At 39.2% G+C, this 27,061-nt stretch overlaps 1 protein-coding gene across 5 annotated transcripts in view; it reads left to right on the top strand.

The window, feature by feature from the left end:
- The window catches only part of ULK4 (unc-51 like kinase 4), a 653,153-nt gene that overhangs the window by 208,055 nt on the left and 418,037 nt on the right, over positions 1-27,061 (top strand). For all 5 annotated transcript variants that reach the window (XM_059390725.1, XM_059390726.1, XM_059390724.1 and 2 more), the window contains 5 exons: positions 10,090-10,223; positions 11,856-11,977; positions 12,132-12,188; positions 20,114-20,165; positions 20,268-20,362. In XM_059390725.1, coding sequence (XP_059246708.1) covers positions 10,090-10,223; positions 11,856-11,977; positions 12,132-12,188; positions 20,114-20,165; positions 20,268-20,362 — 460 coding nt within the window. The remainder of the gene's footprint in view (positions 1-10,089; positions 10,224-11,855; positions 11,978-12,131; positions 12,189-20,113; positions 20,166-20,267; positions 20,363-27,061) is intronic.

Below are 27,061 nucleotides of genomic sequence, written 5' to 3'. Positions count from 1 at the left end.
ATTGTGAGGGGGGAGAAAGGGGATAAAAAAAGGTTCAAAAAGAAAGAAATAAATAAAAAAAGAATTAAAAAAAGAAAACGTAAAAAAAGTATAAAAAAGAAAAAAAATATATATTAGATAAACTAGTTAAAAAAACGTTAGAAAAGGGTAAAAGTTAAAAAAATTTTAGAGAAAAAAAATTTTAGCAGAAGAGAAAAAAAATGAAAAAGAAAAAATTAAATTAACTGCAAGACTGAAAAATCACACGGAGAAAGCCATGAGTTCCGTGCTTTGCTCTCTCCTTCTCTAGAATTCTGCTGCTCTCCTTGGTATTGAAACCGCACTCCTTGGTAGGTAAACTTGGTCTTGGCTGGATTTCTTGTTGATCTTCTGGTGGAGGGGCCTGGTGTAGTGATTCTCAAGTGTCTTTGCCCGAGGTGGAATTGCACAGCCCTTACCAGGGGTCGGTCTGAATAATCCGCTTGGGTTTGCTTTCAGGAGCTTTTGTTCCCTGAGCGCTTTCCGTAGAGTTCCAGAGGACGGGAATACAAATGGCGGCCTCATGGTCTCTGGCCCGGAGGAGCTGAGAGCCCGGTGCCCCACTCCTCAGTGTGCCCTCAGAGAACAGCGCCCAGTAACTCCCGTCTGCCTGACCTCTGGCCGCGCTCTGAGCTCACCGAGCCTGCGGCTGTTTCAAGGTAACCCCGAGCTGTGAGCTTACTGTCGGCTCTGTCTCTGTAACCAGCTTTCCTCTTACAATATCCTCAAGCTCTGCGACACTCAGACACCCCCGATCCTTCTGTGACCCTGCGGGACCTGAGGCCACACTGACCGCGTGGGGCTTCGCCCCAGTTTAGCTTCTGGAGCGATGTCCCTCAGCGTAACAGACTTGTTTAAAATTCCTGATTTTGTGGTCCGTTGTTCAGCCGCTTGCCGTTAGGGGGCCCCTCCCCCCGGGGTCTATCTTCCCGTCGCTTTGGATTCACTTCTCCGCCAGCCTTACATTTCAAAAAGTGGTTGTTTTTCTGTTTCTAGAATTGCTATTCTTCTTCTCTTCAATCTGCTGATGGATTTTTAGGTGTTTGCAATCTTTAGATAAGCTAAGATAGTCTCAGTGTGCTACTTCTCTGCCATCTTGACTCCTCCCCCAGGAATAGTAAAGTTTTAATGACCTGTATTTCCACACCACCTCCTGAAAAACAGCATACTCCCTCTTACTGTAATCACTTGAGGCAGGGCTCTAAATGCAGTGGAAGCCAGAGGCACGATTTTCAAGTATGATGATCTGTGAGTAAGAGAGTAGGATGAGGAGTAATTTGCCCTCTGGGATCTTTCAAGAAAGCAGTTTCTTGAGTTTGGTGGTAGAGGTAATAGTAATTATTAATATTAATAATGACAATAATTGGGGCACCTGGGTGGCTCCATGGGTTAAAGCCTCTGCCTCAGCTCAGGTCATGCATGATCTCAGGGTCCTGGGGTTTAGCCCTGCATCGGGTTCTCTGCTCTGCAGGGAGCCTGCCTCCTCCTTTCTCTTTGCCTGCCTCTCTGCCTACTTGTGATTTCTGTCTGTCAAATAAATAAATAAAATCTTTAAAAAAGTAATAACAATAATTAACAATACTAGCTACCATTTTTTGAGAATTGACTGTGTGTCCTTCTACAGGCTACTAGCTCATTGAATTGTTACAGCGGTATCCTACAATGTGGGCATTATTATCTCATTTATAATTAGAAAACTTAAGCTTTTAAGAAGTAACAGAATTTGTGCAGGATCACAGTTTTATGTAATGCTTCAGGGAATTACATACACGTTTGGTCGGCCGCTCCATCTTAGTATTGTTGGATGAAGTGACCCTGCTGAAGGAAAGGAGAAAAAACATCAGACATCTTAATGGACCACGGACCATAATAAACTTTTGGAGGCAGTGCTGTGGACTGTCATTAGCTTACGACTTTTTGAAAGTCATCCTGATACTTGGCACTGTGACAAAGAATAAATCCATAGATCTTACAGAGAGGGATAGTCTTTTTGCCTGCATTCAGCACTTAACATTTGGTAGCATCTCATATGTTATTGAGCATTATATCACCGAAACAATATCTTTTCTTTTCTCTCTTTTTTTTGAGAACAGCTGACACACGGTGTTACATTACTTTGAGATGTACAACAGAGAGATTCCGTAACTCTGTACATGGTCCTGTGTCCACTGCAAGTGTAGCTCCCATCAGTCCCCATACAACGCTTTTACAGTACCAGTGCCTATATTTCCTATGCTATGCCTTTCATTCCTGTGACTTAAAAAAATGGACTCTGTAGGACAATGATATTATTCCATGTTTTGAGTAGATAACTTGTATTCATTGTTCAAAAATCAAAGAAAATTCAGAAGTGAGAAATATATTCCACCTCTGGTTCCGAGGCCCCAGAGCACCATCATGCAATACTAAGCAGTGTTATTAGTTCATTTTGGCTGTGTATCCTTCCAGAGAATTTTTTATCCAAGGAAATGTGAGTATAGATCCTATTTGTCTGTTTACACACAAAAAAAATACTGTTTTGAACTTTTCCTGTTTTACTTAACAATGTCTCTTATACATCATTCTTTCCCTATAGTATATAGAGAGTTTCCTTTTTTCTTTTTTTTTAATAGTTACAGTGTAATGATGGACCATATTTTATTTAACCATCCCTCTTTTTCTGGGCATGTTCCTCCTTAATTTCTTACTGTTATAAGCAGAAAAATATGAATGTGTTGCAGGTATACTATTATATACAGAATAATTTCTTCCTAGAGGTAGATTTGCTAGACTTTTTAAAAAAAATTTTGAAGATAACTGCCCATCTGCTGTCTCTGGGATTTGTGCCAAGTTATACTTCCACCAGCAGTACAGGGGTGTTGGTATCATCCCGAGTCTTGATGGCAGTCTTTGCTATCAAACTTTCTGCATTTGGCCATTTGAAGGCTATACAGTTATTTTAATATACTGTTGACCCTTGACCAATATGGGTTTGAACTGTATGGGTCCACATTTATACAGATTTTTTTTTTCAATAAATACCTTGGAAAATTTTTTTGAGATTTGTGACAATTTGAAAAAAGCTTACAGATGAAGCGTATAGCCTAGAAATATTGAAAAAAATTAAGAAAAAGTTGGGTATGTTATGAATGCACAAAATATATATAGATACTAGTCTATCTTATCATTTACTGTCATAAAATACATATAAATCTATTATAAAAAGTTAAAACTCGGGCGCCTGGATGGCTCAGTCAGTTAAGTGTCTGACTCTTGGTTTTGGCTTAGGTTGTGATTTTGAGGTCCTGGGATTGAGCCCTGCATAGAGATCCATGCTCAGCGGGGAGTCGACTTCACCGTTCCCCTGCCCCTCCCCACTCATGTGCAGTCTCTCACTCTCTCTAAAATAAGTAGATAAATCTTAAAAAATGTTAAAATTGATCACAGCTCAAGCATAATACTATACAGGGTGCCATTTGTAGTTGAGAGAGATAATAAACAAATGTAAAGATGCAGTATTAAATCATAGCTACATAAAACTCACTGTAGCACATACTGTATTACTATAAGAATTTTATAGCTACTTCGTGGTGCAGTTGCAGTGAGCTCAAGTGTTGGGAGTATCTGCTTAAAACATCATGTGACACTAGTTGTCTGGGCTTGAGCAGCAGTTCATCTCTGTAGGAAATTGTGTTATCATAGTAAAAAGTGCTCTATTGTGGTTCCTGTATTAGTAGTTAGGTTTTCTCAGTTGAGGGGGTCAAAAGTTATATGTGGACTTTGAACTGTGTGGGGAGCTCAGCACCCTCAACCCCCACATTATTCAAGGGCCAACATACATTTCTCTTATTATGGGCAAAGTGGAGCATCTTCTTGCTTGGGCTATTTATATTATCTTCTCTGTATATTGCCTTTTCCTGTCCTTCATATTTTCTCTTGGCTTCTTAGTTTTATTCTAATTGATATCTGGGAGGCATGTATACGTATGCCTCCCATATATACACACATATACATAAGTGTGTATATGTGTCTGTGTGTACATATCGTCTTTTGTGGTGTGAATTGAAAATATTTTCCTACAGTTTGTCTTTTTATTTTTTTAAAGATTTTATTTATTTATTTGAGAGAGAGAGATATCACAAGTAGGCAGAGAGGCAGGCAGAGAGAGAGAGAGGGATGCAGGCCCCCTGGTGAGCAGAGAGCCCGATGCGGGACTCGATCCCAGGACCCTGGGATCATTACCTGAGCCGAAGGCAGGGGCTTAACCCACTGAGCCACCCAGGTGCCCCCAGTTTGTCTTTTTTAAAAAGATTCAGCTTTATTGAGGTATAATTGACATATAAAATTGTAAGATGTTTAAAGAGTAGATTGTGGTGATTTGATACATTATGAAAGGACTCCCCCAGCTAGCTAATTAATACCTTCACCACTTACAGATTTATCTTTATTTTTCTTTTGAGAGCATTTAAGTTCTACTTTCTTAGTAAATTTCAGTTATTACAATAAAGCGTTCTCCACCATACTTACCATGGTTTTTTTTTTTTTTTTTAGCTTTATTTTATTTTTTCAGTGTTCCAAGAGTCATTGTTTATGCACCACACCCAGTGCTCCAAGCCAATATGGGCCCTTCTTAATATGCACCACCAGGCTCACCCAACCCCACAACTCCCTCCCCGCCAAAACCCTCAGTTTGTTTCTCAGAGTCCTCAGTCTCTCATGCTTTGTCTCCCCCTCCGATTTCACCCAGCTCCCTTCTCCTCTCCTTCTCCCAATGTTTCCCGTGTTATTCCTTATGCTCCACAAGCAAGTGAAACCATATGATACTTGACTCTCTCTGCTTGACTTCACTCCAGTCCTATCCATGTTGATACGAAAGTTGGGTATTAATCTTCCTGATGCAGGCATAGTACTCCATTGTACATATGGACCATATCTTCTTTATTTTTATTTTTCTATTGAAGGGCATCTTGGCTCTTTCCACAGTTTGGTGACTGTGGCCATTGATGCTCTGAACACTGGGGTACAGATGGCCCTTCTTTTCACTACATCTGTATCTTTGGGGTGAATACCCAGTAGTGCAATTGCAGGGTTATAGGGTAGCTCTACTTTTAATTCCTTAAGGAATCTCCACACTGTTTCCAAAGTGGCTGCACCAGCTTGCATTCCCACCAACAGTGTACGAGGGTTCCCGTTTCCCTACATCCTCTCCAACACTTGTTGTTTAGAGAGCCCAGATATGGACCCACGACTGTATGGCCAAATAATCTTCAACAAAGCAGAAATACGTATACAGTGGAAAAAAGACAGTCTCTTCAATAAATAGTGCTGGGAAAATTGGACATATACCATACCAAAGATATACTCGAAATCGTTAAAAAAAACCTCAACATGAGGCAGGAATCTATCAAAATCCTAGAGGAGAACATAAGCAGTAACCTTTTCAACATCAGCTACAGCAATTTTTTTCAAGATATGTCTCCAAAGGCAAAGGAAACAAAAGTAAAAATGAACTTTTGGGACTTCATCAAGATCGAAAGCTTCTGCACAGCAAAGGAAACAGTTTACAAAACAAACAGGCAACCCACAGAATGGGAGAAGATATTCACAAATGACACTACAGACAAAAGGCACTATGTTTTACATTAGATCCTCTGACCTTATTGCTCCTGTCATGGAAAGTTGAACCATCTTATCTACCTCTCTTTATTTTCCCACCCTCAGCATCTGGCAACTACTATTTTACTCTCAGTTTCTATGAGTTTGACTTTTCTTTTCCTTCCTTCCTTCCTTCCTCTCTCTCTCTCTCTCTCTCTTTCTTTCTAGATTCCACACAAAAATGCTACCATGTAGTATTTCACTTCTTGGCTTGCTTGACTTAGCACAGTGCCCTTAAAATCCATCCATGTTGTCTCAAATGGCAGGATTTCCTTTGACATGCTGCATAATACTCCATTGTATTTGTATACCACATCATCTTTATCTATTCATCACTTGATGAACCAAATGGAGGAAATATTTTTCCTCCATTTGTTTTTTGGTTTTACTTATGGTATCTCTTTCTTAGAAAAAGCTTTTCTTAGAAATTTTATTCCTTCCTTCCTTATTTCTCTCTCCCCTCCCCTCCCTTATCTTTCCCTTCCTCCCTCCTTCCCTCCCTCCCTTTCTCCCTCCCTTCCTTATATAACACAGCTCTATAAATGCCAAACACATCAAACAGTAGAGTGAAGAAAAAGACCTTTGAAAAAGTAAGGACCAAGGAATTGCTTCAGAGAACTAGGTAAAGACTTAGGGCAGTTTCAATAGCAATATGTGTCTAGTCAGCTAATATTTATCAGGTACTTATTTCATGTCAGGAACTGTACTCAGAAGTAGAAAGATGGGGTGAACAAAATCAGATATGGTTCTTGCCCTATGGTATTTTTAAATTTCCTGGGATGCAAACTATCAGATAATCAAAAATACATCATAAAAGGTATAAAAAATACATTATAAAATGTATGAAAATCGTAAAATCTCACTGGCCAGGAGGGAAGAGAAGATTCATGCAGGCAGAGAGGCAATACCTTGTTGCTGGGGTAGGTGAGAGGGGCTGGAAGAACAGTGTAACCAGAGGAAAAGAGTGCAAACCAAAGCTGGAAATGCAGTTGGGGGCCAGACCCTATAGGCATTGCAGGTCATGATAGGGAGTTTTAAGAACTCCCATGTTGGGGTGCCTGGGTGGCTCAGTGGGTTAAAGCCTCTGCCTTTGGCTCAGGTCATGATCCCAGGGTCCTGGGATTGAGCCCTGCATTGGGCTCTCTGCTCAGTAGGGAGCTTGCCTCTCTGCCTACTTGTGATCTCTGTCAAATAAATAAATCTTAAAAAAAATAAAAAAAGTACTCCCATGTTAAGGATAGTGGGATTCCACTGAAAGGTTTTAAGAACAGGAGGAACCTGGTGGACAAGATCCACATAGATGTAGGGTGTGTAAGGGTTAAAATGACAGAGTAGAAGGACATACACCAGCTAGGAGGCTATTGTAGTTGTGTGGAAGAAGGTAATATGGAAGCTTGCATTTGATTGGGAGCGAAAAAGTGTAAGGGTTTGGGAAACATTTAATGATTGATGTGCTGTAGGAAGTAAGAGTAAAGGAGGTGATAAGGATGACTCTTAGGCTTCTGGTTTGTATTAATAGGGTAGAGAGTGATGTCTTGCAATGGGACATTATATTCTGAAAGACCACAGGTTGGTTGGGATGATATTCATGTTTACCTGGGATATGTAGATTTTGAAATGCCTTTGAGACAAAGAAAAGCAGAAGTCAAATCAGCAGTGGAATATAGAGACCAGGTTTGGGCTGCAGCTCTGGAATTGGAGTATATACAGGTGTATATGTGGAATTCAAATCATTGATGGAGATGAGATTGCCTGGGTCAAATGGTAGTAGGAAAAGAGCAGTAGATCTAGAACTGAGTCTTGATAAACTTGAGCATTTAGAACCACGAATCAACAAAAGACACAGAGAAGGACCAACTGAAGAAACTGGAAAAGAACACTAGAAAGGTATGGTGTTATGGTATATAGAGGAGTAGGAGGGGTGACAACAGTGTTGAACACTGCTGACACGTGCCCACTTGATTTGATGTCAGTGACCTTCAAGTGAGTGATGACCGTGAGTGAGACTGAGGTGAGTTGAGGAACATGTAGGAGGAACTGTGGAGGTGCTAGGTATAGATTTCTGTTTTAAGAGGTTTGATGAGAAGGGACTGAGAGAAGCAATGAGGAAGTTGTTAGAAGAATTATGAAAATTATGTTGTTAAGTGGCCAAAAGTAAATATATAAAAGGGAAAATGAGTAATTGGCAGTTTTAAGGTTCTGAGAAGGTAGGGGAGAATGAGAGCTAAAGCACAGAGCAAAGGAGAGATAGGTCCTCTGTTGAGATGGGAGGAAATGTGGCTAGGATGTGATTCACAGGAGGTGCGCATGTTGAGACTTAGGAAGGACAGTTCCTTCATGACACTTTCTATTTTCTCTGTACAATAGTTAGAATCACTCAGTGAGAGTCTAATGAGAGGGTGGACCCTTAGGGGTTTGAAGAGAACAATTTGAAAATAGACTGATATACATTGACCAATGAGATATTCAGATTGCTGCTACTGCTCTGGGCCATTCAGTAGTGGTGTCACGCATTTATGGTGGAGTTGAGCTTCAGCAGCCTTCTTTGCAGGCATCCAGAAAGCTGATCTTTGGACTCATCCAGAGTATGTTTGGCTAGATGGGCCCACAGAAAAGACAGGGGATAAGAGGGTATCGAAATGATAGATAATGAGATATAATCGAAGCAGGAAGTAAGTAAAGAGAAGTCTTGGTGGATTGGGAGAAAACATCATGGATTCAATTAGGAGAAGTTTCCTGAAATTAAGAATTGGTCACAGTAGAAGAGTGTGCAAGTAGGATCAAGAGCAGATTATGCTTAGGGGGTGTGTTTGAAATACTCATCTTGGAGGAGACAAAGTATTCTTTCACTTCAGAAAAGCTGTTGGGCAGATGGCTAAGGCTGGGCAGGGAGATGTCAGGCAACCCCTTTTGGGGAGCAGAAAAGGAAGATTAGTTTTCCCCCTCCTTGGTATTTTCAGGTCCCTCTCCTTGTGTTGGGCTGAGGGAACAGTGCCAACTAATCAAGAGATTCTTAAAGTTGCTGCTCTTGTCTCAGAAGCTTCCGGCCATAACAACAGTGTGTGGTGGCATGTGTTTTGGAAGCTCCAGGCTGGCTGGCTGAGAAGGCTGTCCCCATGCACTGTATCACATCTCCTGTCCATTTATTATGAAGTCTCAGGGTCTCATTTCTGTGGTTTACGTGTCATCAGAAAGTTTTGTCCTGTGAATTCTTTAAGTAGTAGTGATACACTGCTGGTGATTCATGAGTGTTTCCCCTGATTTTAATGAATGCCATGTGCTTGTTAGAGTGTGGCCAGCACTGTTATCAGTAACTTGAGCAGAGGATACTAACTGGCTGATGGAAACAGACTTTTGATTCAGTGTTGCCCGCGTGTGTTCACGTAGAGCTGCAAGTAATAGTGAGCAAAAATGGTAAAAAGCCTGACCAGATCTACGAAGAGAGCTACATGAATGCTAAGCATTACGATTTCAGTATTCTTTATATCTATATGTGTATATATTCTTTATATCTATATGTGTTATTTACAAGCCCCCCTCTTTCCAGTTGACAAGAAGTTCTCTCTGGGAAGTAAAAATTGGGTGATATGAGTGAGAACAAGGGATGATGGCATGGGGAATATAAAGGAGCTTTCATGCAACAAAATCAGTGAACTCACTGCCCACTCAAGAAACAAGAGGAGTGGGCATTTGGGAATGTGCCTGGTGGGTTCAGCTGAGGGGATGAAACATGAGCCTAAAAGTTTTCAACCTTACCCTCAGTGTCTGGAGTAATGGCCCGGTATGTTCCTTGGGTCTGGGCTGGGCACACTTGGTCAGAGATTGATGTACTAAATGCCAGTGGGTTGAAGAAGTCCTATGTTTGTTAAAGGACAGAGATCATAAAACTAGGGGAAAAGGAACATGTGAAATGCAGATGTTTTGATATAGTATCTGCTATCCGTATCATCCAATGTTGAAATGAAACTCTTTCTTTGGATTTATGTACACAATTAGTGAAGGCTGGAATTCATGGGACTTGTCTGAGGTTCCAAGCAAATTTAGTACTGATGACCAACAGAAGTGCAGACAACTTGTGGTTCCACTTTGAATCTTTGAAACTCCAAGAGCGCTCTTCTGCCCAGACGCCTTTTTCTGCCTTTCATCTGTCATCTGAAAAATGCGGTTTCTTTTCCTGGGCCAAGGCTAAATGAAATCAGGGCATTATTTTGTAATATGTTGGCAGATACATTCTAAGTTGCCTTATTTTCTTACTGCATAAACGTTTCGATTTTTCTAAGGCAAAAATAGACTGTGCCTGACAAATTGCTACAAATCTAAATGTCAGCATGATTGGGACTGTGCCCCCTGGAAACACTTGCCTTGGCGGCATTTTCAGACAGATGCTATCAACTGTTCTATCATGAGAGGTAATCTTTTGCACTTTCCTGTATATAGGCTGGTGATGTACATCGAGAGAGACAGCAGAAAGACCACTCCAGGCAAGGAGCAGGAAAGCAGCAATGAATACCTGTCCAGATGCCTGGACCTTCTCATCCATCACATCGTGCAGGAACTGCCACGGATCCTGGGTAAAATCGGGGGCTCCTCCGCAGGCCCAATGCTGACTGCCTTTCTGTGCATGGGCTTTTTGGTTGTGCTTCTTTTTTAGTCTTGCCTCTCGCTTATCACAGGCGAGTACAGTGACATCTTTTCTTGGTTGTGTCGTTTCAAGATTTCAATTCAAGATTTGCTTTATCTGTTTTATAGTTATTTTGAATCAGTGACATGACGGAGGCAATGAGCAGGCTAAAGGTCGCACTGAGGTGTTCTCTGTGGTGAACGAGCAATTTTGGAAAAACCAACAGAAGGAAAGCATCTTAAGAGCTTAAAATTGAACTTAGGCTTTCTCGAGATTTCTCTCTGCCTAATTCTGAAGAAGAAAATTTTCGTTCAGGTTACAGCTACACATTTATTTACTGTCAAAAGAATTTTAAAATGCGTAGGCATTAATGTATAGATATTAAAGAATTTTAATTTTGAAGTTCAAAGTTTAGAAACTTCTGGAGTTTGAAGAAATTTAAATAAACATATCACATAAGGATTTGCAAAAGATGTCTATCCCAGTTAATCTCTTATTCATTGTTATTTGGAGAAACTAAAATAATCTAAGGAATGCATACATTTTATTTAAATCCCATTCCATGCTTTTCCAGCAGATGTAGCTGTAAACCAGAAATGTTTAAAATGTGAAATTTGATCCAGTCTCTTATGGTAAAATATACTTTGACTCAGAAGTGTTGAGTATTAAATCAGAATAATGAAAATATCTTCATGGCTGATTGATGGTATCCTTTTGGTCCTTACTTATACTTTGAGAGTTGTTGTTGTTGTTGTTGTTGTTTTGCCTGTTAATGACTGAAAATAGAACATTTCAAATTTTTTGGGGGGGATTGTAACCTTTTATAAGATTTCAACCTGAAGAGTACAGTCTGTTCAGTTGGTAGTTGAGTTTCTTAGTGCCAGATTCATCCTGTTTTAGGATGTGATGCTAAGATTCAGATGTCCATAATACAAGTTTTATTTATGATTGGACTTATCATCCAATAGGAAGTTTTAGGAATTGATCCTTTTTCTTCCATCCTATTCTGTTATTTAAAAATTGCAGTCTATAATCTGTTCACTTACATATTTTTTAAGTAGGCTGAGCGTGGAACCCAACATGGGACTTGAACTCATGACTCTGAGATCAAGACCTGAGCTGAGATCGAGAGTTGGGTGCTTAAACGACTGAGCCACACAGGAGCCCCCATTTTTAATTTTTATTTTATTTTATTATTTATTTATTTTTTTTCAGTGTTCCAAGATTCATTTTTAATTTTTTAAATAAATTTTTTCTGTTTACAGAAATGAAAAGTGCTTGTGGTTAAAATTTGGAAAAGACCAAAAAAACAAAGAATAATCACCATGTTGAAAACCACTACTATAAACTCTGTTTAAAATTGCTCAATGAAAGATCAAACTTATATCCATTCTGTCCCCAGAGGCCACAGCTTTCTATTATAATCTCAATATTTGTGAATAAAATAACATAGCTCCTACCCACTTCTTTTATTTGGAAAATAATTATCACAGCAGCCCCATGAGTGTTCAAGCAGTGAGTGGTGGTCCTGAAGTATTTGTGGTCTGTAACCTTCGTGTGTGCTCTGGGATGTGCTTTGCAGGTGACATTCTTAATGCCTTGGCTAATGTTTCTGGCCGCAAACACCCATCAACAGTCCAAGCGAAGCAGCTGAAGCTGTGTCTACCCCTGATGCCTATTGTGCTTCACCTCGTAACTTCTCAGGTACTATCTTATTAGCAAAAAAAAAATAATGTAAAAGTGACTCCCTTTTTGGTTAAACTGAGTCTTAGAGACTGCAACTCAGACAGAACATTTTTATTTTGTTTTCTTACACGTGGCTTTCAGGATTTAATCTGTGGAAACTCTCATCACACAGGTATTTCGACCTCAAGTTGTAACAGAAGAATTCCTTTTCAGTTATGGAACTATTCTTGTGAGTAACACTGAATTTTTAACGTTCCTAATAAAAATGTGGCTGTCTTTACTGTCTGTGGAATTTGGTGTCAGAATGAAGTAATTTTAAAATCCTTGTGGTATTTATTTGACTCTAGGGATGTGACCTTTTTATATTTTTATCTGTTGACTGTAATAAAATTTGACATTTGGAGAAAAATACGTTCTCTCCTGATAATGTATTTTGTTCAGATACCACCCAAGTAGGGCAAATAAGTCCATAGAAAACACTTCATAGATTTTGGTATTAAACGTTGTGAAAAAATTTAAAATAGTCAACCTGGAGAGAATAGAATGCTGGGAATATGTTATCATCATTATTTACTTTGGCTTATGTTGTCCAGTTACGTGCAGTGTCTCTTTTTATGATGGCATTTCTCTAAGTTAAGCTCAATTTAACTTTTTCTTTAATTTTGATGAGATGGGTAACAATGAAACGCAAATCATTGTCCTGCTTTCACTTCATTTTTGTTGACAAAAAATAGTCTTTTTGTTCAGGTTGTGGCTCATGAATCATATTATCTTTTTTTCTAGCCTGGAATAGTTATATATTGTTGATAAAATGGGGACCTACACAAAGGGGAAGCTGCGATATTTGTCACGTGCCATCTCCAGCCTTACTTTGATATTAATAACAAACACTCAGTTGAGATTTTCAAAACGCCATAGGGGTTTCTAGTTAAAATGAAGTAAACATCTCTATATTATCCCAAGTTTGGAATACAAAAAAATGACTGTCCTTTGCAAGTGGGAGTGTAGTTTTCTATAAGGTTCAACATAGTATAAAATAATGAAGTTTTGAAGTTGAGTGGAGATCACTGATTTTTTTAAGAAGTGTGTTCAAGCAATGTAGTTAGGGTCCTTTTGTACCTAACTTCAAATCTTTATTATCTTAAGTGCCTTGAATCCCAAATTTTGCAAAGTATGTAATTTTGTTGTTGTACATTCATGGATTTGCAAATTATTAGAATTTTCATTTGCTACCTTCTTTAATTTGCCTTTTAATCTGTTTTTAAGTACTATATAGGTATCACTTTGGCATGCCGTAATTCCCTGATCCTTTTGCACTGAGCTATTGTTGCCTGGAAATGGTAGTTTTGCCCTTGTAGGCATCTTGGAATCTTTTGACATGATGTTTATTTGGAAGGCCAATAATTGTCCTTGTTTGTTTGCTCTCTTATTTTTTTCTCCTGTGGAGTGCTTTTCTCTGTGTACATTAACTGACTACAGTTTAGGTTTTCAAGGAACTGGCAAGTGTCTCCAACAAAAAACGTCTTTATGAACTTCAGGAATTATTGTGTGTGTGTTTTGGGGAGAACACACCTGCTCCATCTAATGCTATGCTCCAGACAAGGGAGAAGGGCTCACCAAGGAGGGGCCTCCTTATCTTCTCCCAAGGATGGGTGAACTCTGTGTGGATTAGGAGGTAGTCTGCAGGGTCCTCTTAATATAGGCCCTTTTAGGGAATGGAAAATTCTTGGTTGAAAGGTAGTTAGGATATTGGAAAAATCTTTAGCCTTGTCCCCCCCCCCCCGCCCCCTCCCCTCCCGATAATGTCACTCAGGTAGAGGGAGTTTAGGCAAGTAAAATGGAAAAGATCTTTTGGCTTTCTCCATGATGTTTTCCTAGTTTGGATCATGACCAGTCCCAGAATTTTTTTATCATTTTCCTCATCTCATATGTTATTTGGCCTTAGCTGCGTGTTCATTCTTCTTCCACTCAGTGTGGATGGCTTTGATGAAAAATTAGTAAAGGGGAAGAGGTATTGACTAAAATGAAGGACCTAGATTTACTTACCTACAGAGTTCTTATGCATTTATTATGAACTATTGAGAATTGGTTGTTACTTCTGCGAACTTCTTCATAATCTATCCAGAGGGTGCCAAAGGTATTATTGAAGTCACTGTGCCCTACTGATGCCACCAGACGAAGTCAATTCATCCAACATCCTTCAGCTTCACAGAAGCCTCTTGAGTTTTGAGCTTTGAAATAATTCTTTTAAATTTTATTTTGGTAAAGGTTTCCTCTTTTTTGGGAAGAGGTTTTGTTTGTTGGTTTTGTGTGCATGTGTATGCGCGCGCATGCGTGTGTGTGTGTGTGTAGAGAAGGGGGCTGCACAGCTGTATGTAGCAGTCCTGTAGAAACTGTCCAGAGCGTGGGGCATCTTTTGTCCTGGTGGCCTGAGGGGGTCATTCTGGTGTGTGTATTTAGTACTGTGCTTTGAAAGCCTTATTGTTCTATCTGGAGTTAAATATTATTTTTAGTATTTTTTTTCAAAATATATCTGGTAGAATAGCTTAGTTTACCTTCATTTGAGCTACTCTAGCCTGGTTCATCTTCAGTAGCTATATCCAGTGGCAGCACGTTGCTCTCCAGAGCTTTCTGGGCTTCCTCTAAAGCAGCTGTCCAGGAGCTGCTGGCCTGCCTTTCACAGCTGTGGAGACAGCAGTTAGGCTGGTGTGATGGCCACTCGTGAGAAGGGTCCTGAAGGAGCTGGGCTTCCTGTTGTGGCGTTGTGCTTCCTGTTGGTCTCACTTCTCATGCTGGCACCAGGCATGGTTTGCCTGTTTGACCCATAAACCTCTTTTATTTATTTATTTTTGGGGGAGGGTAGGAAAATTCAGGACTTCTTACGTATGAACATATGAGTATAGCAATTAACATTTTATAAACATATTTTTCCTAACTAAAGTGAAGTTTTGGTCGTCTTATGTTTTAAAGGGGTGAGTATTTGGAAACAATTTAGCAGGGCACCTTTAAACCATTATTAAGCTTTCAAAGGGTCCAGACAAAAGAGGACTACATAGCTGGTAATTGCTATTTTCCCTTCTGATTAACAGAAGCGGTATGTCATCATACCCGCATTTCTCTCCAGTTTAAAAAAAAAAGTATCTAGGGATAATATGAGCCTCTGGGGAAGTGCTGTGGGGAGATTCTCTGGTGAATACCATAGTTCTGTGGGGCCTCCATTGAACTGGGCTGGGAAATAGGAAGCAATGACATTAAGGAAATGCGCTCGGGAACTCATGATGTGTATTAACCTAATGTTCACTGTGTTTCTTGTGTCCTTTGGAAAATGCTCTTGATTAATGAGCTGAGGAAGAGGATTTTGTTGAGTGTTTGTTTTTTTTTTTTTTTTTTTTAAGGTCCTTGGCCTCATGAAGTGCAACAATAGCAGTGTGGTGGCTATCATTTTCTCCTAAAAAAGACCACACAATTCTAATTTTCAAATACATGAAATGATAAAATTATTCTGGTAAAATTTTTATAGAAAAGTATAATTATAATCTCCTTTATTAGTAAATCTTTACTTATCCTGAACATTGAGATAATTATTTGAAAAGAGATCTACTTCCTGCCTTCTGCAGATTTTTATTTTAAGTGAATGCTGGTTTGTTGGTAGGTATGACCTCAGCTGCAGTAGATAGAGCAGAGAGAGTACACTCTTACATTTTTAAAAATATGGTGCTACTTACTTGGTCACTGCCACACAGATGTTCCTATTATGACCCCCTCCCGCCGTTTATGAACCGCAAGTTAATTTATATACATAGTTTGCTGCAGGAGTTCATTCCCAGCTTCTTTGAAGTACTGAATCACACTGCAGTGCACTGGCCTGCCCTCAAGGTGCTGCTTTTCCTTCTAGATGGTACCATTTTTGGGTCCCCATTCCTCCATGCAGGGAGCCTGGCTGTGGGACAGGTATCTATCCTCTCTGCTCCTCTGCGAAAACTCCCAGCTTTGAAGCTTGTGCCCTCAGAAGGTGGTTTTGTGCTCATACAGATTCCTGGATCATTGCCCCTCATGCCTCAGAATCTTCCAGCATTGAGCTCACTGCTAGTGTCTCCATGCTGCATCTGTCCATGTTCTTGGAAAACCAAACCTCACTTGGACCATCCTTCAACACCTCAGCCTCTCAGCCTCTCCACCACCTCTTCCCTCAGGAGTTTGTCTTCCTTCTCTCAGCTACCTGCACCCATGACATTTCCAGGACCAAATTGTCTGGTCACCATCCCTGATTCTCACCTCACTTCCTCTGCTCCCCATGCCCAACAGCCCTTTGATTACTCTGAGACTTAAATTGGTCTTAGCACTTTCCACTTACCATCCTATCCTGCCAAGGGGATAACAATGTCAGTTTTCTCTTTACCCAGCTTCAAGTCCCTTGTTTAGTCCCCATTATTGCCTTACACAAACCTGTAATTCCCTTTGCTTTCTTCCTCCAGTGTCTTCCTCTGGCAGACCCTAGCTCTGGTTCTATGTAATTCTCCACCTCCTGCTTTGAGTGCCTAATATGGCTAGAAAAAAACTCAATGAAGTAACTGGTCTCACTTTATTTTTTTTCTTTATTTTTTTGTAACTGGTCTCACTTTAAATTCATGACTGTTCATCTCAAGTGAGCCCTCTCTCTGTACACTGGCCCATCTAGCGTATTTTCCTAATTTACACACCTTCATGCGTACTAGAAGAAGAAATGTATCAAATGTATTAATGTATCAAATGTATTAATGTATAAATGTATCAAATGTATTAAAATTGGTAAATCAATGAAACATTCAGGAGGAATTTTTAAAAATTAAGCTGGAAGCACTCCTGGGTATTTACCCCAAAGATACAGATGTCGTGAAAAGAAGGGCCATCTGTTCCCCAATGTTTATAGCAGCAATGGCCACGGTCGCCAAACTATGGAAAGAACCAAGATGCCCTTCAACGGACAAATGGATAAGGAAGATGTGGTCCATATACACTATGGAGTATTATGCCTCCATCAGAAAGGATGAATACCCAACTTTTGTAGCAACATGGATGGGATTGGAAGAGATTATGCTGAGTGAAATAAGTCAAGCAGAGAGAGTCAGTTATCATATGGTTTCACTTATTTGTGGAGCATAACAAATATCATGGAGGACATGGGGAGTTAGAGAGGAGAAGGGAGTTGGGGTAAATTGGAAGGGGAGGTGAATCATGAGAGACTATGGGCTCTGAAAAACAATCTGAGAGGTTTGAAGTGGCGGGGGTGTGGGAGGTTGGGGTACCAGGTGGTGGGTATTATAGAGGGCAGGGATTGCATGGAGCACTGGGTGTGGTGCAAAAATAATGAATACTGTTTTTCTGAAAATAAATTAATTAAAAAAAATTAAGCTGGAAGCATAAGGAAGAGAATAAGTTAAAAGAATCCCATAATTTCACTGTCTAGATAACCCTTCTTGACATTAAAAAAGAAAAAACATTAATGCACATATATGGCTAGAAAGTTCCAACAGTGCAGAAGGGCAGAAAATGAAATGTAAAAGCCCGTCTCCTAGGCTAGCATTCTGTCTTCCTAAAGGAAACCTCTGCTGGTGGTTTCTTGTCATTCTTGCTCGAAAATTTTTGTCCTCATCTGTGTTTGTGTATTATCTATATTTAAAAAAAATATACAGAGGAAAGATCATAGTATAAACACTGTGCTGTGCCTTCTTTTTTTTTTTTTTTTTAAAGATTTTATTTATTTATTTGTCAGAGAGAGGGGGAGAGAGCAAGCACAGGCGGACAGAATGGCAGGCAGAGGCAGAGGGAGAAGCAGGCTCCCCGCCAAGCAAGGAGCCCGATGAGGGACTCCATCCCAGGTCGCTGGGATCATGACCTGAGCTGAAGGCAGCTGCTTAACCAACTGAGCCACCCAGGCGTCCCTGTGCCTTCTTTCTTTACTAAGTAATCCATAGACCTTTAAATAGATTTGTTTAAGTCAAAAGATATCTTTCTCTGAAGATTTTATTCAACATCATATTTACTCGGCAAAAGTTATGTGCCCATTTTGGAATTTTGTCAAATTATTTCAACCAAATTATTATGACAGGCTTATGTTGCCTGTTTAAAATTATTTATTATATTATTTCTTTTTTAGTTTTTTGGTTTTTGTAGTCATAGATTAAAAAAAAGGCAATTTAAAATATCTCATATGTTCAGCTTTCAAAAAGCCTATGTCTTTGATATTTTGTCTTAAAGACAATTTGTGCTTATTTATTTATTTATTTAAAAAATTTTATTTATTTATTTGACAGAGAGAAATCACAAGTAGATGGAGAGGCAGGCAGAGAGAGAGAGAGGGAAGCAGGCTCCCCGCTGAGCAGAGAGCCCGATGCGGGACTCGATCCCAGGACCCCGAGATCATGACCTGAGCTGAAGGCAGCGGCTTAACCCACTGAGCCACCCAGGCGCCCCTGTGCTTATTTATTTAACTTATAAAATATGTATTCATTCAAGAAAATGTAGAAAATTATAGTGAGATTTGAAGGAAAAATTCACCCATAACTCCACCAGTTTCAGAAACAACCCCATTGTTAACATGTTGTTTACTTAGCGTGTTTTAATTCACATATATGCATGTGTGTGTGGAAAACTGTATGTGTAATGTATATATATATATGTATACACACATATATACATATATGACTTACACTGATATGTGGTTGAGATTATGCTGTGTGTATATGTATAAATAGATTTGTATTCTTTTTTCTATTTAACTTCTTAAAGATTTTATTAGAGAGAGAGAGCAAGCAGGGGGAGGGGCAGAGGGATAGAGGAAGTAAACTCCCTGCTGAACACAGGGAGCCCCATATGGGGCTTGAGCTCACAATCCTGAGATCAAGACCTGAGCTAAGATCAAAAGTTGGATGCTCAACCGACTGAGCAACCCAGGTGCCCCCGGAATGTCTTAGTTCTTTTTTTTTTAAATCATTTTATTTTATTTTATTTTTTAAAATATTTTATTTATTTATTTGACAGAGATCACAAGCAGGCAGAGAGGCAGGCAGAGAGAGAGGGGGAAGCAGACTCCCTGCTGAGCAGAGAGCCTGATAGGGGGCTCTATTCCAGGACCCTAGGATCATGACCGAGCCGAAGGCAGAGGCTTTAACCCACTGAGCCACCCAGGCACCCCAGGAATGTGTTAGTTCTTAACTCAAATATGGGTTTAAGGATTTTCTTTCCTTTTATAGTGCAAAAATCTGTACATATGTTCTTTTATATATGTTATATATATACTTGTTTATATTACGAAGTATTTTAAGAGGAACCATTGGACTCATTTTCCCTCCATACTAATTGCTTACTTTTTTTTTAATACCACGGTAATCTTATACTTTATTTGGTATTTATTATTATATACAAAATGTATATATGTATTCTTTTGTGTGCCACAACTCCATTGTGGTGCTTCCACACGTCATCATCATGGCCATGCTGGTTATTATTACTGTTGCATTCAGATCTTGTGTTCACAGAATACCTCTTCTCTGTGTGGCCTTCAGCTGGGGACTGGGAAATTCACACAGGGAGCTCGTAGGCTTGCCTCTAGAACAGTGTTGGGGGTCACTGTGCATGGGGGCACAGGGCTTCGGTTGTGGTGGGGTAGCACATATATAAGAGGGACTAAGAACAATGGTGAACTTTGAAGGCTGTGCTTAAACTGCTGCCTCTTGGTGCTAAGTGTGGTCAAGCGTAGACAAGGCTTGACCTTCCTGGGAAAGGTTTGTTTCACCCAGTTGCGTGCATCCATACTAACTTCCAAGGTAGGGAGTAAGTGTAGCATATTGGAAATGGTTATGTATTAATTGGATTATCCTCACTTTTATAGGTTGACCTTTCTGTGCTTTTATTGCTATGGCATTTATTCCAACATTAAATCTCATGGGTGGTGATCTGTGTTTAAAAATGACTATGGTTTACAATGTATATATTATTTCACATGATCCTATTTTAAGATGATGATTGTAGTGTTTATAAATTGCCTATGGTATGTAATACCTTCCAGGAATGATTTCAGTAAGAATGATGGGTGTAGTTTTTGGGAAAATATTATCTCTATTTTCTTTCAGAGTTATTTTGAAATCTTCACTTACTAATTTTTATTTTTTACAGAGTCATATTAAATCTGTAGACTCAGGAGAAACTAACATAGATGGAGCTATAGGTGAGTAGACCATGGAACATATTGCATCTTTGTTTGAGGTACTTTGATATTGTGATTTTGCACATGAAAATAAACATCTGTAATAATTACCTGTATTCCTAGGACTGATGGCATCGGAAGAGTTTATCAAGATCACGTTGTCGGCTTTTGAAGCAATAATACAGTATCCTATTTTGTTGAAAGACTATTGCTCTACGGTCAGTTCTGGCAGCTTGTGAGAAAGATTTTTTTTGTTTGCTTGGTATTCTGTATATAAAGAGAGTAATTTACATATGTTTGGTTTATATATGTTCCTCATATGAAATAACCGTTCAGAAAAACTGCCCCCTGACGAGATGAACATAGGAAGTGTCTTCCCTCATTGATTTCTGCGGGATTACCGATGCTCATTGTTCTGTTTCCTTATCCCCAGCTTGCTGCTTCTTGCTTCTTTCCTGGTTATTTGTTGTACCCAACTGCATAAACTCTTACAGTAGGGTTTCTCGGTCTTGGCACTGTGAGCATTTGGGGATGGACCGTTCCTTGTTGTGATGGCTGTCCTGGGCATTATAGGATGTTTCAGAGTGTCCCTGGCCTCTGCCCACTAGATTTGGGTAGCACCCACTGCTTCCCCCTTTAGTGACAAACAGAAAGGTCTTTACTAGTTGCCAGATGTCTTCTGGACTGTGAAATTGCATCTATTTTAGAACCTCTGCCTGAGGGATCCTTAGCCGAGTTGAGCGCTGACTTTAGAGGAGGGAGGAGAGGCTATTTGATTTCATTCTCACCCACAGAAAGCATCAAGAAAAGAAGCCAGGTAAGATGAGTACCCTATCATTTTCCTGTTTTCTCTAATGATTCTAGGGATTGACTGAACTCAGTAAGGCAATTCTAACTGGGGGTCTTTTAAGTGCTGGTAGTCAGTGGTGCCTGGGACTGGAATCATCTAAGGCTCATTTGCTTACATATCTGCCTCCCGCTGGGACTCTTCAGGCACTCTCTCCATCCTCTGTGTGGTCTCTCCAGCAGAGTGACTTCAGGGTGGCCTGATTTCTTACATGGCATCTAAGGACTTGGAGGACACATGTTTCAAGAGAGTGGGGATAATTTTTTTTTGAGGGTAGAAAATTTCTACCAATTCTTTATGGTTATTTTCTTCTACTTCTCTATTTCCTCTTTCTCCTCCTCCTCTTTAAAAGTGCCTTAAAACGTGTGTAGTTTAACAAATAGTTGCAAAACCAGTGCTTGAGAAATTGCCACTCTGTTGAAAAACCATGACTATAGCCCCGAATTCCCCTCAATCAGGATTCCTTTCCTCCTGGGAGAGACTTTCATGGTAATCATTCCCATGTATTCCTTTGTAGGCCTGTGTATGCATCCCTAAACTATATAGATTGGTTTTGCCTGCCTTTATACTGTGTATCAATACTATACATGTTCATTTGTGACCCCCCCTTTTTGCTCAGTATTTGTAGGATATCTGTGTTGTTAAGTATCTTTATGGTTTAATTTTTCATTATTGTAATGTTGAAATATGAGTATATGCAGATATCACAATTTACTTATTTTTTTTCTCGTTAGGCATTAGGCTCTTCCTGGTTTTTGGCATTTACACAAAATATTGCTGTGGAGATTCTTGCTTTTGTATTTTGTACCACATAGCATGCAGTATTTCTAGGATACATATTTTGGAGTGAAATTAGTGGTTATGGAATATTTACAAACTCATTTTATCTAGAAAATGCCATAGTGTTTTCCAAAGAGGTGGTACTAACTTGTATTCACACCAGCACTACAGTACCCAATCCCCACATCCTTCTCAACTCCTGTTATCTCAGGCTTTTTAATGAATGAATATATAGCGATATTTTACCATAGTTTTAAATGGTAGGATCAAGACTACTAAATGAGGCTGAGTTATTTTTCAAATGTTTATTATATACTTGAGAATATTCTTTTATGAAATGTTTGTCCAGGTATTTCTGTGATTTTGATTTTGACTGTTGTATCATTTTTCTTTTTTCTTTTTTTAAAGATTTTATTTATTTACTTGACAGATAGAGATCACAAGTAGGCAGAGAGGCAGGCGGAGAGAGAGAGGAGGAAGCAGACTCCCTGCTGAGCAGAGAGCCCGACGTGGGGCTCGATCCCAGGACTCTGGGATCATGACCTGAGCCGAAGGCAAGGGCTTTAACCTACTGAGCCACCCAGGCGCCCCAGTTGTATCATTTTTCTATAACTTACTGAGAGAAGTGTGAATAAGTCTCCTTTAAGGCTTATGAATTTATTTCTCCTTCTGTAATTCTGTTTTTGTTTTATGTATTTTGAGACCATGTTATTAGGTGCATGAAAATTTAAATTCTGGTGTCATTTTATGAAATTGATCTTTTTTTGTGTGACGTGACTTTTATTTCTAGTAATGCTTTTTGCTGTAAGGCCTATTATGTCTCATTTAATATAATCACACATACTTCCTTTTGCTTAATATTTGTTGATATATATTTTTCATTTTTTCCCTTTCAAAAGCTCTCTATACTTACATTTTAGGTCTGTTTCATAGTAAATACTGTATAGTATTTTTTGAAAATTTAATTTGACCAATATTTAGCTTTTCACTGGAACATGTACTCCATTTACATTTACTGTAGTTGTTAGTATATTGGGCTTCATTGTACCATCTTCTTGCAGACTTTGTCATTCATATTTTCTCTTTTCTCATCTTTTATTCCTCTCCTTAGTGACTTTTTTTTTTCATTTTTTCTCCGTAGGAATGTAGTATTTAGGTACTCCCTGTTTTTTTACTGCTTACTGTAAAATTTACATTATGCATATTAATTTATTAAAAGCTGAACTTAAAAAAAAAGCTCTCTTTTCTTTAATTAACATATCAGACGTTTCAGTAAAATACAGGTTATAGGTTTGAGATTGTAAGTTCCCAGGGCAGCCTCCTCAGCAGTTCCCAAGACTGTGAATGTGTGTGGAGGGGTTGGTGACTAGATCACTGTAATGATTTCTGCATTACTCTGAGAGCATAATCCCCCCTCCTCAGTGCCCAGCTGAGGGTAAGAGACGATGCAAAACTGGGTATGCTGGGAAGTCCCAAACTTACACCTTTCTCCCTGGCTCTGGTGTGCATGACCCCCCCTCGATAACCCCAATGCCACTGAAGCCTGTGTTTGCATTACTGGTAGGCATCTCTGTGGCACAAGCAGGTATGTGCTCCTGTGGTCTACTCCACTCTTTAGGTAAGACTTTCATTCAAGAAATTGGTCTGAAAGTTTTGCCACTGTCTTTTTCAGATCTCAAATACTTTTAAGATTTTGTTCATTTATATTTTATCTGGCATTGTATACTGTTTTCAGTGAGAGGGTTAATCCAAATAATCATACCTACTATTACCTGAAACTCTGTGATGGTCATTTTCTCAGCAATGATTTCATTGAGTTTTTCATTGAGCTCTTACTTGCTCCAGTGTTGCTTATTGATTCTTTATCCTAGTGAATAATCATTCCATGGAGAATTTGTTAAGATCCAGTATTTACACGTATCTGTACTTACATGTATGTAGGCGTTTAATTAGTTTATTACAAGACATGAAATGCCATCATAATAACTACAGCCCATATTATGATAGGAAAGGTACCATTGGGCTTCATAAAAAAATATTTTTAATGCTATAACCCATGGGAAATCTTCTAATTATCTCTTCCTGAGCATGACTGGAATACATGAAATTGAAGATCCAGCACTCCCAGGAGCATAACATTGTTTCAGATGCTAGCACATACTGTGTTCAAGGCTGCTGATCAATACTCTATTATATGGAAGTGATTACATGCATTTAATTCTTGATGAGCACAATTGCTTAACTCAGATTCTTCCTAGAGTTTAGATCACTTAGCTCCTCAGAGTTGGAAATCAACAGTGTGGCCTACAGAGCAGTCAGAAATACATAATTATTGGGATTATACAAGGAATTTGTTCCCATTCATGGTGGTTTCAAAAAAAAATGTTTCTAATAGCAAAGAGAAAAATAAAGATGATTCTTAATTGGAAAATTATGGCAATAATATACATAAATCACCTCAAATATATTTCAGTTTCTTTTACTAAAAAACTAAGCTAAGTCATAATCTCCCCCCCACCCCTTATTTTAAACAAAATCCTGCCCTTTTGTAAATTTTTAAGCTAAAGCCAGGAGGCTAACAAATACTGAGTAGTTTATCTTTAAATCAGATTTTTGGATTAAGAGTTGGTGAGGATGTAGAGCATGGAACTCTCAAAAACTTGTAGTGGGAATGTGAGTTGGTACAGATACTTTGGAAACCGGGTAGTAGCTATTGAAACCAAACATAGTATATACATGAGTCAGCAGTTTCACCTCTAAATGTACATTCAATAGAAATGTGAGCATATGTTCACTAAAATACACATAGAAGAATGCTCATAACTCCAAATGGGAAACTATCCAAATGTCCATCATCAACAGTCTGATGGATAAACAAATTATGGTTTTGTCCTGTGATGGAATACTATGTAGCAAAGAAAGTGAATGATTTATAGTTATACTTAAGAACATGGATAAATCTCACAAAGTTAATACTGAGACAAAGATGGCAAATACAAAATATTATATAGTTGCATTAAATTTGAGAACAGGTTTGTCTATTACAAGCTAGGATAGTGGTTATTCCTGGGGCAGGTGGTGGCTGGAAGGGGCTACAAGGAGACTTTGCAATGTACTTGTAAAGTCTTATTTTGATCCAGGTGCAGGTGCAGACATGAGTGTGTTCATCTTGTGAAAGTTAGCTGAGACCTATGCCTAGGATTAGTGTACCTTTCTGTATGTATGTTACGCTGAAATTTAAAAAGGTTGCATAAATATAAAATTTTTTCCATAAATAAGTTAAAAAGTGTTTATATCTTCGTTAAATATAATACTTTTTTTTTTTTTGGCAAAGTAACTGATATGAATGAGCATATCTATTAATCAATCACCGGTATGGACTTGTATTCTATAGTAGTTTCCTATCGTTTCTGTAATAAATTATTAAAACTTTAGTGGCTTAAAACAACACAAATTTATTTTAGGGTTTTGGAGGTCAGAAGTACAAAATGGGTACAAAAGGGGTCTGTGAGGTTAAAATACCTGTGTTAGCATACCTGTGCTCCTTTTGGAAGCAATAAGGGAAAAATTCTTTTTCCTTGTCTTTTCCAGCTTCCAGGGGCTATCTGTATTCCTTGGTCCCTTCTTCTGTCTTCAAAGGTGGCAGTGTAACACCTTCAGATCTCTCTCTCTGACGTCTGCTTCCCCCACTCCCCCCACCCTAGAGAGAACCTTGAGCAGGCTCTATGCCTGGTAAGGAGCCTGATGCTGGGTTCCATCTCACAACCCTGAGCCAAAACCAGGAGTCGGATGCTTAACTAACTGAGCCACCCAGGTGCCCCACTGACCTCTGCTTTTGTTGACACACCTCCTCTCACTCTGACTCTCATCTCTTAAAAGGAGGTCTTGTTGTTATGTTCAGCCCACTTGTCTGATCCAGGATAAACACCTCATCTCGAGATCCTTGATGGAATCATATCGACAAAATCACGTTTGCTGTGTAAGATAAGGAATTACCAGGTTTCAGAGATAAGGATGGTGGACATCTTTCTGTCTGCCATCATTCTGTGTACCACCGATTCCTATTTTTACCAGCAGCTTCATTGCTAGATTTATTCTGGTGCTCAAATTACACCAGATTTGGCCAACATAAGCCTTTCAAGTTGGCTCCTGTGTCCTTGTGACATACCCCATCACTTTTTGAGTGTTTTTTTCCCCTAACTTTCTGGCACAACAAGATCTTCTTGCTTCAGCTTCTAGCTTCTAGCCTTGGCTCAGTCATTTCCCAGTCAATTCTCTGAGGAGCCTGGGCTCCTTTTCAAGGGAGGTGGCATTAGTAAGGGCCCCAAGTGTGATCTTCCTTCCTAGGATGTCTTGGATTCTAGGAAATGTGTACATAAAACAGAGCTAGGAAGTGGATACATGTATATACACATGGGAGCACTCAGGGCACAATCATATGCATGCTTGCATATGCCTGTACCTATGCACACACACATGTACATGTATTTTGAATCATGAGTTCACATTAAAACCTTCAAATCCAGTCCTTGTCCACATGGTCCTTTTTTGCCTTTCTCCATTTCATATTTATGTGTCCCTTCTTTCCTTTGTAAAAATTCTGGCTTCCAGCAACATCATATTCTCTCATTTGCTTAATTGTGTAAGGCATCTGAAATTGTTATAGAATTGCTTTACCCTCACCAATACAAAAACAAACAACGAAATCAGGGAATCAGGGAGGGAATTTTTCCCTCTTCTCTGCCTCCCAGATGTAACCCAAGCAAGACGGGGGCTGCATACTCAATGCTGTGTTCATAAGGCACTGGGGTTGGTTCCTTTCCTCCCCTTTCCATGTTGTTATCATACTGATCTGAAATGCAGTTGATTTGTTTTTAGTTTGATTTCAATTGTAGGTTTTCTTTTCTCCTTCCTATCCTTTTTGATTTTATTTTTGAATACATATAAGATTAACATGCTTCCAAAATCCAAAGCCATAGAAACAGATGTATTCAGAGCAGTGTCACTTCCTTCCCCTGGACATAGATCTCTTCTACCCTGTCATGGCTCCAGCACATCTTGCCTACTCTTACAGGTAGTTGGCGTCATTGTTTTTGGTTTCTCCTTCAGTGTTTCTTTTTGGTGAAGAGAACAGATGTCTTACTTCTGCCTCTTTCTTGTATAAAAGGCAACACACTCTACTCTTTTGCACTTTGCTTTTTTGTTTCATAATGGATGTTGGAAATTACTCCATTTCAATTCCTAGAACTCTGTTTCTTCATCAGAGGAGTATAGTACTCCATGGTGTGTA

This window comes from Mustela nigripes, chromosome 2, assembly GCF_022355385.1.
Source record: "Mustela nigripes isolate SB6536 chromosome 2, MUSNIG.SB6536, whole genome shotgun sequence".
NCBI classification, from domain to species: domain Eukaryota; kingdom Metazoa; phylum Chordata; class Mammalia; order Carnivora; family Mustelidae; genus Mustela; species Mustela nigripes.
The sequence above is the reverse complement of the archived record's forward strand: the minus strand, read 5'-3'. Positions and strand labels throughout refer to the sequence as shown.